Below are 13,949 nucleotides of genomic sequence, written 5' to 3' on the forward strand. Positions count from 1 at the left end.
AGCCCCTCCTGCCTGTACCTCCATTCAATGACATCAACAACAACAACTTATATTTATATAGCAACTTTAACTTGATGAAACACCCCAAAGGTGCTTCACAGGTGCATTCGAAAATTAACTGTGAGGGGATATTAGGTTAGGTGACCAAAAACTTGGCCAAAGAGGTCGATTTTAATGTGCGTCTTAAAGGGGGAAAGGAAAGTGGGGAGGTGTAGGGAGGGAATTCCAGAACTTGGAGCCCAGGCAACTGAAGACACGGCCACCAATGGTGCAGCGATTATAATCAGGAATGCACAAGAGGCCAGAATTAGAGGAATGCAGGTGTCTTGGAGCATTGTGGGGCTGGAGGCGTGACAGAGGTAGGGAGGGGGCGAGGCCATGGAGGGGTTTTAAATCAAGGATGAGAATTTTTAAAACCGAGTTGTTGCCTGACTGAGAATCAGTGTAGGTCAGCAGGCACAGGGGTGATCAGGGAACAGGACTGGCTCCGAATTAAGACACGGGCTACAGAGGTTTAGATGACCTCAAGCTGAGCAGGAGATGTTGATGTAGTGGTAATGTAACTGGACCTGTAATCCAGAAGCCCAGGAAAATGTGGTGAGAATGAGTTCAAATCCCACCATAGTAGCTGGTGAAATTTAAATTCAATTAATAAAGCCACTTACCCTGAAACTATCATTGATTGTTGTAAAAACCCATATGATCCACTAATTCCTGGGAAGGAAATCTACTGTCCATACCTGGTCTGGCCTAAATGTGAATTCAGACCCACATAAATGTGGTTGACTCTGAAATGGCCTAGCAAGCCACTCAGTTTAAGGGGTAATTAGGGATGAGCAACAAATACTGACCTTGCCAGTGACACATCCCACAAGAGGATTTTTAAAAAGTTTACGGAAGGTAGTGTGTGGCAAACCAGCCAGGGCTGCATTAAGTTGGTTGAGTCTAAAGGTGAAGAAGGCATGATCCTGACTGGTCTGTATCTTCACTCTGTTTGCAGCAAGCAAATATCTAGCAAAGTCAATTCTTGAAAGCTCCAATTGACCCTCAGCATTTTGGGAGAGAAGATCCCAGATTTCCACCACTCTCTGTGGGAAGAAATGCTTCCTGATTTCACTCCTGAATGACTCAGCTCTAATTTTAACATTGTTCCTCATTCCTGATTCCCCAGCTAGAGGCAATGACTTCCCGGTGTCCACTCCATCGAATCCCTTTTAATGTATTAAACACCCCGATCAGGTCATCCCTCAATCTTCCAAACTCATGGAGGTACAAGCCAAGGCAATGGGACCTGTCTTTATAATTTAACCCTCTCAGTCAAGCAGAGGCAGGTTGAGACAACAGACAGGGTCTTCATTGGTATCAGTACTCATTCTTATTTCAGTCCTGTCTCAGATGCTTACTCTTGCTTAATTTCTTGGGCACCAAACCCTGTAAAATTAGGAAACATCAGAGGTCTCACTCCACCAATATCACCTACTGTCCTCTTCTACAGAATGTGGGCATCGCTGTAGGAAGACCTTCTTCCTGACATCACGTTTTAATCTTTTTCTTTCATGGGGCGGGAGGTCCGCTGGCAAGGCCAGCATTTGTTGCCCATCATTATTTACCCTTGAACTGAATGGCTTGTTCATCCATTTCAGTAGATGGGTCATTAAGAGTCAACCACATTGCTGCAGGTCTGGAGTCACAGGTAGGTCAGACCAGGTAAGGACGGCAGATTTCCTTCCCTAAAGGGCATCAGTGAATCACATGGGCTTTTACAACAGCTTCATAGACACCATTACTGAGACTACCTTTCAACTCCAGGGCTTTTTTAAAAAAAGTTTTAACAAGCTGTGGTGGGATTTGAATTCACATCCCCAGAGGGCTAGTTTGGGTCTCCAGATAAGTGATATCACCAGTACACCACTGTCTCCAACACGCTACTAAATGTTTGTCATGGGAGGATTTGTCCTGACTTCAGTCTTGCCCTCTAGTTCCAAATTGTAACACATCTTTCAGTTTGAAAGCACTGGGTGCTCCCAGGAGCCCATGTCAAGCTGTGCCATATACCTCCCCATTATATTCCACCCAGCAGCGACAGCACACTCTGCAGGCATTTGAGACAGAACTCACGGCATGGGAATCCCACAGATTGAGAGGGAGCACAACTTTATACACCAGCTTCATCCATTAAAAACAGTGAGGAGAAACTCAGGGCGGAAGATAAGGATGGCATTCGACCCATCAGTTCCTGTATGAGCCGGTTAGTTTAAATTGATCCCAATGTGCCCACTCTCATTCCTTCACTGTGTACCCATCACCAGCCCATACGCGAAAGTTCACCATTTTAGCCGATTATATTTTAGAGTTGATTTTTTTAATCTCACACTATAATTTAAATCGATGACCATGTTATGGGATGACATTTCTGCTGCTCACGCTCACTCACGCTGGCAGTTGGGTTCCATCCCGCTCCATTCGCCAGTTTCCAGGCAGACCCTCTCATTTGAACCAATCAGAACAAGATCGTTGAGGCACAAGTATCTGACCTTATCGTCCGTGCCATAGCTAGTCCCAGATTTCATACTTCCTGCCGGAATGCCAGGATTAGGACAGGTGTCCACTGAGAGCAGAAATGTAAGTATGTCATCAAATAAGCACCACGGAGTTCGAATATACACCACTCAGCTCCAATACACACTGCACAGCTTCAATATACACTGCACAGCTCCATTATACATCACACAGCTCCAATATACATCACACAGCTCAAGTATACATCACACATCTCCAATATACACTGCATAGCTCCAATATACAGCACACAGATCCAATGTACAGCACACAGCTCCCATATACAGCACACAGTTTGAATATATATTACACAGCTCCAGTACACAGCACACAGCACCAATATACAGCACACAGCTCCAATATACACTGCACAGCACCAATATACAGCACACAGCTCCAATATACACTGCACAGCACCAATATACAGCACACAGCTCCAAGATACATCACACAGCTCCAACATACAGCACACAGCTCCAATATACACTGCACAGCACCAATATACAGCACACAGCTCCAAGATACATCACACAGCTCCAACATACATCACACAGCTCCAATATACACTGCACAGCTCCAATATACATCACACAGCTCCAACATACATCACACAGCTCCAACATACATCACACAGCTCCAATATACATCACACAGCTCCAACATACATCACACAGCTCCAACATACATCACACAGCTCCAATATACACTGCACAGCACCAATATACAGCACACAGCTCCAACATACATCACACAGCTCCAACATACATCACACAGCTCCAATATACACTGCACAGCACCAATATACAGCACACAGCTCCAACATACATCACACAGCTCCAATATACATCACACAGCTCCAATATACATCACACAGCTCCAACATACATCACACAGCTCCAATATACACTGCACAGCTCCAATATACATCACACAGCTCCAATATACATCACTCAGCTAAAATATACATCATGCATCTCCAATATACACTGCACGGCTCCAGTATACACTGCACAGCTCCAATGTACATTAAACGGCTCCAGTATACAGCACACAGCTCCGCTATATATCACACAGCTCCGATATATATTACGCAGCTCCAATATACATTACACAGCTCCAATATACAGCACACAGCTACCAATATATAGCACACAGCTCCAATATACATCACACAGCTCCAATAAACATCAGACAGCTCCAATAAACATCACACATCTCAAATATACACTGCGCAGCTCCAATATACATCACACAGATCCTGTATACATCACACATCACAAATATACACCGCACAGCTCCAATATACATCACACAGCTCCAATAGGCATCACACAGCATCAATGTACACCAGACAGCTCCAATATACATCATGCAGCTACAATATACATCACACAGCTCCAATGTACATCACACAGCTCCAATGTACATCATGTAACTACAATATACATCATACAGCTCCGATATACATCGCACAGCTCCAACATACATCACTCAGCTCCAATATACATCACACAGTTCCAACATACATCAAACATCTCCAATATAAACTGCACAGCTCCAATATACATTGCACAGCTCCAACATACACTTCACAACTCCAATATACATCACTCAGCTAAAGTAAACATCACACAGCTCCGATATACACTGCACAACTCCAATATACACTGCACAGCTCGAATATGCACTGCACAGCTTGAATATACATCACACAGCTCCAATATACATCACTCAGCTAAAATATACATCATGCATCTCCAATATACATTGCACAGCTCCAATATAAATCACACAGCTCCAATATACATCACACAGCACCAATGTACCCCAAATAGCTACAATATACATCACGCAGCTCCAATATACATCACACAGCTCCAATGTACATCACACAGCTCCAATATACATCACGCAGCACCAATATACATCACACAGCTCCAATGTACATCACACAGCTCCAATATACATCATGCAACTACAATATACATCATACAGCTCCAATATACATCACACAGCTCCAATATACATCACACAGCTCAAGTATACATCACACATCTCCAATATACACTGCATAGCTCCAATATACATCACACAGCTCCGATATACATCACACAGCTCCGATATGCATCACGCAGCTCCGATATACATTACACAGCTCCAATATACAGCACAAAGATCCAATGTACAGCACACAGCTCCTATATACAGCACACAGTTTGAATATATATTACACAGCATCAATATACAGCACACAGCTCCAATATACAGCACACAGCTCCAATATACAGCACACAGCTCCAAGGTACATCACACAGCTCCAATATACATCACTCAGCTAAAGTATACATCACACAGCTCCAATATACATCACACAGCTCCAATATACATCACACAGCTCCAATATACATCACTCCGCTCCAATATACATCACACAGCTCCAATATACATCACACAGCTCTAATATACATCACACAGCTCCAATATACATCACTCCGCTCCAATATACATCACACAGCTCCAATATACATCACACAGCTCTAATATACATCACACAGCTCCAATATACATCACTCCGCTCCAATATACATCACACAGCTCCAATATACATCACACAGCTCCAATATACATCACACAGCTCCAATATACACTGCACAGCTCCAATATACATCACACAGATTAATATACATCACTCAGCTCCCATATACATCACACAGCTCCAATATACATCACTCCGCTCCAATATACATCACACAGCTCCCATATACATCACACAGCTCCAATATATATCACTCCACTCCAAAATACATCACACAGCTCCAATATATATCACACAGCTCCAATATACATCACAGCACCAATGTATGCCATACACCTCCAATATACATCACACAGCACCAATGTACGCCATACAGCTCCAATATACATCACACAGTTCCAATGTACACCACACAGCTCCAATATACATCACACAGCTCCAATATACACTGCACAGCTCCAATATACACTGCACAGCTCCAATATACATCACACAGCTCCAGTATACATCACACATCTCAAATATACATCAGAGAGCTCCAATAATACACCACACAGCTCTAATATACACTGCACAGCTCCAATATACACTCACAGCTCCAATATACATCACACAGCTCCAGTATACATCACACAGCTCCAATATACATCAGAGAGCTCCAATAATACACCACACAGCTCTAATATACATCGCTCCGCTCCAATATACACTGCACAGCTCCAATACAAATCACACAGCTCCAATATACATCACAGCACCAATGTACGCCATACAGCTCCAATATACATCACACAGTTCCAATGTACACCACACAGCTCCAATATACATCACACAGCTCCAATATACATCAGAGAGCTCCAATATACATCACACAGCTCCAATATACATCACTCAGCTCAATATACATCACTCAGCTCCCATATACATCACACAGCTCAATATACATCACTCAGCTCCCATATACATCACACAGCTCCAATATACATCAGTCCGCTCCAAGATACATCACACAGCTCCCATATACACCACACAGCTCCAATATATATCACTCCACTCCAAAATACATCACACAGCTCCAATATACATCACACAGCTCAATATACATCACTCTGCTCCAATATACATCACACAGCTCCAATATACATCACTCAGCTCAATATACATCACTCAGCTCCCATATACATCACACAGCTCAATATACATCACTCAGCTCCCATATACATCACACAGCTCCAATATACATCAGTCCGCTCCAAGATACATCACACAGCTCCCATATACACCACACAGCTCCAATATATATCACTCCACTCCAAAATACATCACACAGCTCCCATATACATCACACAGCTCCAATATACATCACTCTGCTCCAATATACATCACACAGCTCCAATATACATCATTCCGCTCCAATATACATCACAAAGTTCCAATGTACACCACAAAACTCCAACATACATCACACAGCTTCAATATACAGCACACAGATCCAATATACATCACACAGCTCCAATATACAGCACACAGATCCAATATACATCACACCACTTTAAGATAATAAAAAATCCCATACCTATTAGAATGATTTGCTGTTGGAATGAATCTAATCTTGTCTGTTGTTAGTTTGAATTTCTCCTGCATGTTTAGATTTTAAAAAAAATTTTGTGTGGCAATATGCTGAAAGTGTGAGTTTATAATGTCTCAGCAAGGGGTACTGGGGCATTATTTTTATATTTATTCCCAGAATGTGGGCTTCACTGGCTGGGCCAGCATTTCTTGCCCATCCCTAGTTGCCCTTGAGAAGGTGGTGGTGAGCTGCCTTCTTGAACCGCTGCAGTCCATGTGGTGCACTGACACCCACAGTGCTGTTAGGGAGGGAGTTCCAGGATTTTGACCCAGAGACACTGAAGGAACAGTGATATATTTCCAAGTCAGGATGGTGGCTGCAATCTGAGTGAACAGGGCAAGCAACAGTGTAGCTCCTGAACCAAACAGGTTGAAGGGTTGTAAAATAGACAGTGCAATGTCTGTGAAGGAACTGTCAATTTGGATGTGTGCATTCAATGTCAAATCAGTCACAGAAAGATAAAATAAAGAGAGGGAATGACAAATTGGAGAAAGCAAGGGAAAAAGCAGACAAAAAAGGCAAGCAAAAAGAAGCTTAATATTAAATTTGACGTTGTTAATTTATCCAACAATAATTAAAAGCTAAAGTAATATAACACCACAGTTACAATAGTTAAATTGTCAGAAATGTTCTTTGGCAGCTCTTAACAGTCCTGATGTTGTTCATCGGGGATTTAAACTGGGGTGGGCAATCTGCAGTGAGTTTAGTTTGTATCTTCCATGCAAATACAAGAACCTTAAGTCCATTCCAAGCGTTTCATTGATGGGGCAGACAGTGACAAACTATCTTTTTGTGAAGCTAATGGTGCAGCAGCATATCTTGGACAGTGTTATTAACCTCACACCAGCCCCATGCCTGAACTGACTGTAGCATTTGTCCATGGTGATCTTGACAGCAACATCTGGCCCATAGTGCACAGAAAACATGAGTTAGGTCTGAGCGCTCAGACGCAGCCTCGCTCTTGCGAACTGACATTACTCACATCCATCCTCACACACGGCTGTGGTTCCATTCCACCTCCCATTAATCAAACAGGTTCTGCTATCCGAGCCCAGCAGTCTGTATCCGTCATCGCACTCAAAGCTGACAGAGTCTCCAGCATCATATGATGCACTGTTCGGAAAAAACGTTCCTTGCTCGATTGAAGGCATTGGGCACCTGAATCCTGTAAATAAAGCAGCCTTTGAACATGATTGACATGGGGCTTGGAGCTCAGGGACGTTGTCCCAACAGGTCTACACTGGCATTCCTAACCAGCCTTCACCCACTCAAATGACCACATCCCCATCTCCAAACCTTCCCTTAATTCAGTCCATGATCTCTGCCTCAACTGCTCCACATGGCAACAAGTTGCACATTCTCACCACTCACTGTGCAAAGAAATCATTTCTAAATTCTTAATTTGATCATTTAGAGACCATTTTACGTTATTCTCCCTTGTTCTGATCTCAGTCACAAATGGAAACAAATGGTTTTTCCACACCAGACTGTCGAAGAAGCCTTGGTGACTCGCTGCAGTGCGTCTTGTAGATGGTACACACTGCTGCTGCTGTGCGTCGGCGGTGGAGGGAATGAATGTTTATTGTGTGGATGTGGTGCCAATCAAACGGGCTGCTTTGTCCTGGATGGTGTCGAGCTGCTTGAGTTTTGTTGGAGCTGCATTCATCCAGGCAACTGGAGATTATTCCATCACACTCCTGACTTGTGCCTTGTAGATGGTGGGCAGGCTTTGGGGGGTCAGGAGGTGAGTTACTTGCTGCAGGATTCCTAGCCTGTGACCTGCTCTTGTAGCCACAGTATTAATATGGCTAGTCCAGTTCAGTTTCTGGTCAATGGTAACACCCAGGATGTTGATAGTGGGGGATTCAGCAATGGTAATGCCATTGAATGTCAAGGGAAGATGGTTAGATTTGGTCTTGTTGGAGACGGTCATTGCCTGGCACTTGTGTGGCGCGAATGTTACTTGCCACTTATCAGTCCAGGCCTGGATATTGTCCAGGTCTTGCTGCTTTTGGACATGAGCTGCTTCAGTATCTGAGGAGCCGCGAATGGTGCTAAACTTGTGCACTCATCAGCGAACATCCCTACTTCTGACCTTATGATGGTAAGTCATTGATGAAGCAGCTGAAGATGGTTGGGTCTAAGACACTATGCTGAGGAACTCCTGCAGTGATATCCTGGGACTGAGATGATTGACCTCCACCAACCACAACCATCTTCCTCTGTGCTGGGTCTGACTCCAGCCAGTGGAGAGTTTCCCCCCTGATTGCCATTGAGTTCAGTTTTGCTGGGGCTCCTTGATGCCGCACTGGGTGAAATGCTGCCTTGATGTCAAGGACAGTCACTCTCACTCCACCTCCTTTAACACAATGAAGCAAATATTCCATCATTTCCATAAAGTCGCAGGAATGACAGAGAAAATAAGATAGAGACTTTCACCTCTACATTCAGCTTTACGAATGACCCGTTGGCGAGAATTCCTCATTAAATTCCAGTTGCCGTTGGTTCTGCAGGTCCGGCTTGATACAGGGTGGGGATAAAAACCAAAGGGACAAATGTAGTTCAGGATGCTCCCGACAGCCCCGCCTTTAGACAGTGTGATTGTCCCGCCACTGATGGTAACGTTGGGATCACAACTAGTACCAAAATTTTCATTTTCACCTGTAATCAGAGTGGAAATCAGACAATAAAAGACATTGGTCTCAGGAATTCAGACCCATTAAATCTCAAAAGCAGGAGAATTGGATTTCTGTTAAAAAGTGAATCTGGTTTTAGATTCCTGAAGCAGTCTCACTGCTAACATATTACTGACGGTCATGCAGCAAGAGTAGGAAGATGGGCAGGTGGACACTTGTACTGCACACGTGCAATCACCACTGACACAGCCGCACATATATACACAGACACAACTGTAAGGGTACACTCACATGACTGCGCACATAGGCACACACACAAACACACACACATGCAAGCACGCACTCACGCCGCACGCACACATACACACTTACATAGACACACTATCCTGGTTGACCTCCAACAACTCACACACATTCACGCACACACAAACTGACACAGCCGCACATATGCAAACAGACACAACCATAAGGATACACTCATTCATGCAGACAACTGCACACACACGCACACACAGCTACACAGACACACACACACAGGCACTCACACACACAACCACCCACGCACACATACACATACCTATACACCCCCCCACCCACCACACACACACACACACACACACACAATCTCATACATCTACACAACCACCTGCCGACGTTCAAACACACACCCCCACCACTCCAATACACATATACCCACATCCACAAACGCATACCCACTCCACTAAAATAAACAAACATCCACACACAGGCACAGGCATGGGCTCGCGCATACTCCCACAGCAACACAGGTTGTTTACTGAGCCACAAAAATGAAGACTGTATCAGGGGCATGAAGGAGAGTGAGAGTGAATGTGGACTGAGGAATATGGAGGGAGGGAGGTTGGAGAGAGTTTATTGAGAGATATGAAGGGAAGGAGTGAGGGTGGAGATTGTTTACTGAGGGATATGGAGGGAGTGAGACCGGAGATTGTTTACTGAGGGATATGGATGGAGGGAGTGAGGGTGGAGATTGTTCACTGAGGGTTATGGACAGATGGAGTGAGGAGGGAGGAAGTTTACTGAGTGACATAGAGGGAGGGAGTCAGACTGGAGATTGTTCACTGAGGGATATGGTGAGAGGAAGTGAGGGTGGGGGAAGTTTATTGAGGGATCTGGAGGGTGGGAGTGAGGGTGGAGATCGTTTACTGAGGGATATGGAGGGAGGGAATGAGGGTGGAATTCATTTACTGAGAGATATGGAGGGACAGAGCATGGAAATTGTTTACTGAGAGACATGGAGGGAGGGAGTGAGGGTGGAAATTGTTTACTGAGGGATATTGAGGGTGGAAGTGAGGGTGGAGATTGTTTATTGAGGGATATGGAGGGAGTGAGGATGGAGGAAATTTACTGAGGGACATGGAGAGAGTGAGGGTGGAGGAAGTTTACTGAGGGATATTGAGGGAGTGAGGGTGGAGATTGCCTACTGAGGGATATGAAGGGAGGGAGTTAGGGTGGAGGAAGTTTACTGAGGGACATGGAGGGAGTGAGGTTGGAGGAAGTTTATTGAGGGATATCAAGGGAGTGAGGGTGGATATTTTGCACTGAGGCATATGGAGAGAGGGAGCGAGAGTGGAGATTTTGTACTGAGGGATATGGAGGAAGGGTGGAGGTTGTTTACTGAGGGATATGGAGGGTGGAGATTGTTTACTGAGAGACATGGAGGGAGGAGTGAGGGTGGAGATTGTTTACTGACGGATATGGAGGGATGGAAGGTGGAGATTGTTTACTGAGGGGTATGGAGGGAGGGTGGAGATTGTTTACTGAGGGATAGGGAGGGAGGATGGAGATTGTTTACTGAGGGATATGGAGGGATGGAATGTGGAGGTTGTTTACTGAGGGATATGGAACGAGGAAGTGAGGGTGAAGATGGTTTACTTAGGGATATGGAGGGAAGGATCGAGGGTGGCTATTGTTAACTGAGGATGTGGAGGGAAGGAGTGTGGGTGGAGGGAGTTTACTGAGGGATATGGAGGAATGAGAGAGAGGGTGAGGGTGGAGATTTTTTACTGAGGGATGTGAATTGAGGTATACTTGGTTGATACAATATCAGGAGGTGTTTTCTCTGAGCTGAGAGGGAGGGGCACTCGAGAAGGTGAAAAAAGATTACTGAAAGATTATAAATATGAGGAAAGGTTGAACAGGCTGGGGCTCTCTTGTCCAGAACAGCGAAGGCTGAGGGGTGATCTGGTAAAAGTCTTTCAGATTAGGAAGGCTTTCAATAGGGTAGACATAGAGATGATGTTTCCATTTGCTGGATGAGATCAGAACTGGGGGTCATCAATATAAGAAAGTCACTAATAAATCCAATCGGGAATTCAGAGGAAACTTCTTTTCCCCAGAGACTGGTAAGAATGTGGAACTCACTCCCACACACAGTTATTGAGGTGAATAGTATAGATGTATCTAAGGGGAAGCTGACTAAACACATGAACATAAAATGAATAGGGTGAGATGAAATGGGGTGAGGGGGCGGGGTGGGGGATGGTGGTGGGAGGAGGCGTGTGTGGAGCATAAATAATGGCACAGACTGAACGGCCTGTTTCTGTGCTGTAAATCCTGTGTAATGCTGTGTAACAGAAGGGAGGTCTAATAATGGCACAGACAGACATTCCTCCCCACAGGCCACGCCAGCCCTGAAACATAACAAACCAGTCAGCTGATCTCTGCTGACTGCACTTGTGGGATCTGCAGTCTTTCCAAAAGGTAAACACTTGTCTTCCTGTTAGCTTGAATTGGAGGGTTAACTTACCTTGTGAAGCACTCACGAGAAAGACAAAGAGGCTCAAAACGGCAATCCTGACCAGTCCCATTCCAACCCCTCCAGTGAATAGTTTTCCACTTGAATTTAGACAGATTGAGTCCGTCAGGTTGATTAATGAATAACTTCCCAGTGTTGTCAGTGTAAATACAGACAGCCTGATCAATGGAGTTACCTGGAAAAACTCAGCAGGTCTGGCAGCATCGGCGGAGAAGAAAAGAGTTGACGTTTCGAGTCCTCATGACCCTTCAGCAGAACTGAGTGAAGTTAGGAGAGGGGTGAAATATAAGCTGGTTTAAGGTGGGGTGGGGGCTGGGGGTGGGGGGGGGTCCAATAGACCTGTGGTCTGTCCGTAAGAAAGACCCAAACCTCCCTGTCGCTTGCCATTTTAACACTCCACCCTGCTCTCTTGCCCACATGTCTGTCCTTGGCTTGCTGCATTGTTCCAGTGAAGCTCAATGCAAACTGGAGGAACAGCACCTCATCTTCCGACTAGGCACTTTACAGCCTTCCGGGCTGAATATTGAATTCAACAACTTTAGATCTTAAACTCCCTCCCCCATCCCCACCCCCATTTCCTTTTCTTCCCCCTCCCTTTTGTTTTTTCCAATAATTTATATAGATTTTTCTTTTCCCACCTATTTCCATTCGTCCCCACCCCCTCCCCACCACCTTAAACCAGCTTATATTTCACCCCTCTCCTAACTTCACTCAGTTCTGCTGAAGGGTCATGAGGACTCGAAACGTCAACTCTTTACTTCTCCGCCGCTGCTGCCAGACCTGCTGAGTTTTTCCAGGTAATTCTGTTTTTGTTTTGGATTTCCAGCATCCGCAGTAGTTTTTTGTTTTGATCAATGGAGTTACCTGATCGCTAACATTTTCTTTAACATCACTGCCATCGCTTATGTTGTCCCAGTTATCTAACACTGTTAATCGACCGTGTTGTTTAACAAGCTGATTTGCATTAATCTCCCTGTACATACAGCAAGTTAAACAAACTCAGATTGACATGGTTGGGGCCCAGTCATGCTACCCCATCTTGTATGGCCAGAGAATATTTTGTCGTGTGTTCGGGGTCTTGATGTGGTTCTTCGTATTTTGTCTATTTTCCCTAAGTAAGCTACTCAAGACTGTGATTTGTAAAAAGCATTATCATTTACTTACAGCTCTATGTCCCAGAGGAATCTGCACAAAGGTGGACATCTCCTCCCTCCAGATCTCTTATTACTTAGTCATGTGTCATTACTGTGTACAGTTTTGGTCTCATTATTTAAGAAAGGATATAAGTGCGTTAGAAGAATTTCAGAGAAGGTCCACTCTACTGATACCTGGGCTGGTGGGCTGGGGAGGTGGGGGGTTATCTCACGAGGGAAGATGGGACAGGTTGGGCCTGGATCCACTGGAGTTTAGAAGTAGGAGGAGTGATCTTATTGAAACATATAAGATCCTGGGGGGACTTGAAAGAATGGATGCTGAAAGGATGTTTCCCCTTCTGGGGGAAACTAGAACTAGGGGACATAGCTTAAAAATAAGGAGTCTCCCATTTAAGATGGAAATGAGAATTTTTTTTCTCTCAGAGGGTCGTGAGTCTTTGGAACTCTCTTCCCCAGGGAGCAGTGGAGGATGGGTCATTGAATCTTTTTAAGGAAGAGGTAGATAGATTCTTGACTAACAAAGGAATCAAAGGGATATGCGGAATGTGGTGTTGATGCCACAATCAGATTAGCCATGATCTTATTGAATGGAGGAGCAGGCTTGAGGGGCCAAATGGCCTAAACCTGATCTTAATTC

The 13,949-nt window shown here is 44.6% G+C and overlaps 1 protein-coding gene across 1 annotated transcript in view; it reads right to left on the reverse strand.

Moving 5' to 3' along the window:
• Window positions 1-12,285, reverse strand: part of LOC144695655 (complement factor B-like) — a 57,693-nt gene extending 45,408 nt beyond the window's left edge. The window contains exons 1-4 of the mRNA XM_078566579.1: window positions 12,150-12,285; window positions 9,165-9,386; window positions 7,708-7,890; window positions 2,435-2,608 (exon numbers count right to left, since the gene is read on the reverse strand). Of these exons, the coding sequence (XP_078422705.1) occupies window positions 2,435-2,608; window positions 7,708-7,890; window positions 9,165-9,386; window positions 12,150-12,210 (640 nt within the window). The 5' untranslated portion in view covers window positions 12,211-12,285. The remainder of the gene's footprint in view (window positions 1-2,434; window positions 2,609-7,707; window positions 7,891-9,164; window positions 9,387-12,149) is intronic.
• Window positions 12,286-13,949: the final 1,664 nt, after the last annotated feature.

This window comes from Cetorhinus maximus, chromosome 21, assembly GCF_964194155.1.
Source record: "Cetorhinus maximus chromosome 21, sCetMax3.hap1.1, whole genome shotgun sequence".
In the NCBI taxonomy this organism is placed as follows: Eukaryota; Metazoa; Chordata; class Chondrichthyes; order Lamniformes; family Cetorhinidae; genus Cetorhinus; species Cetorhinus maximus.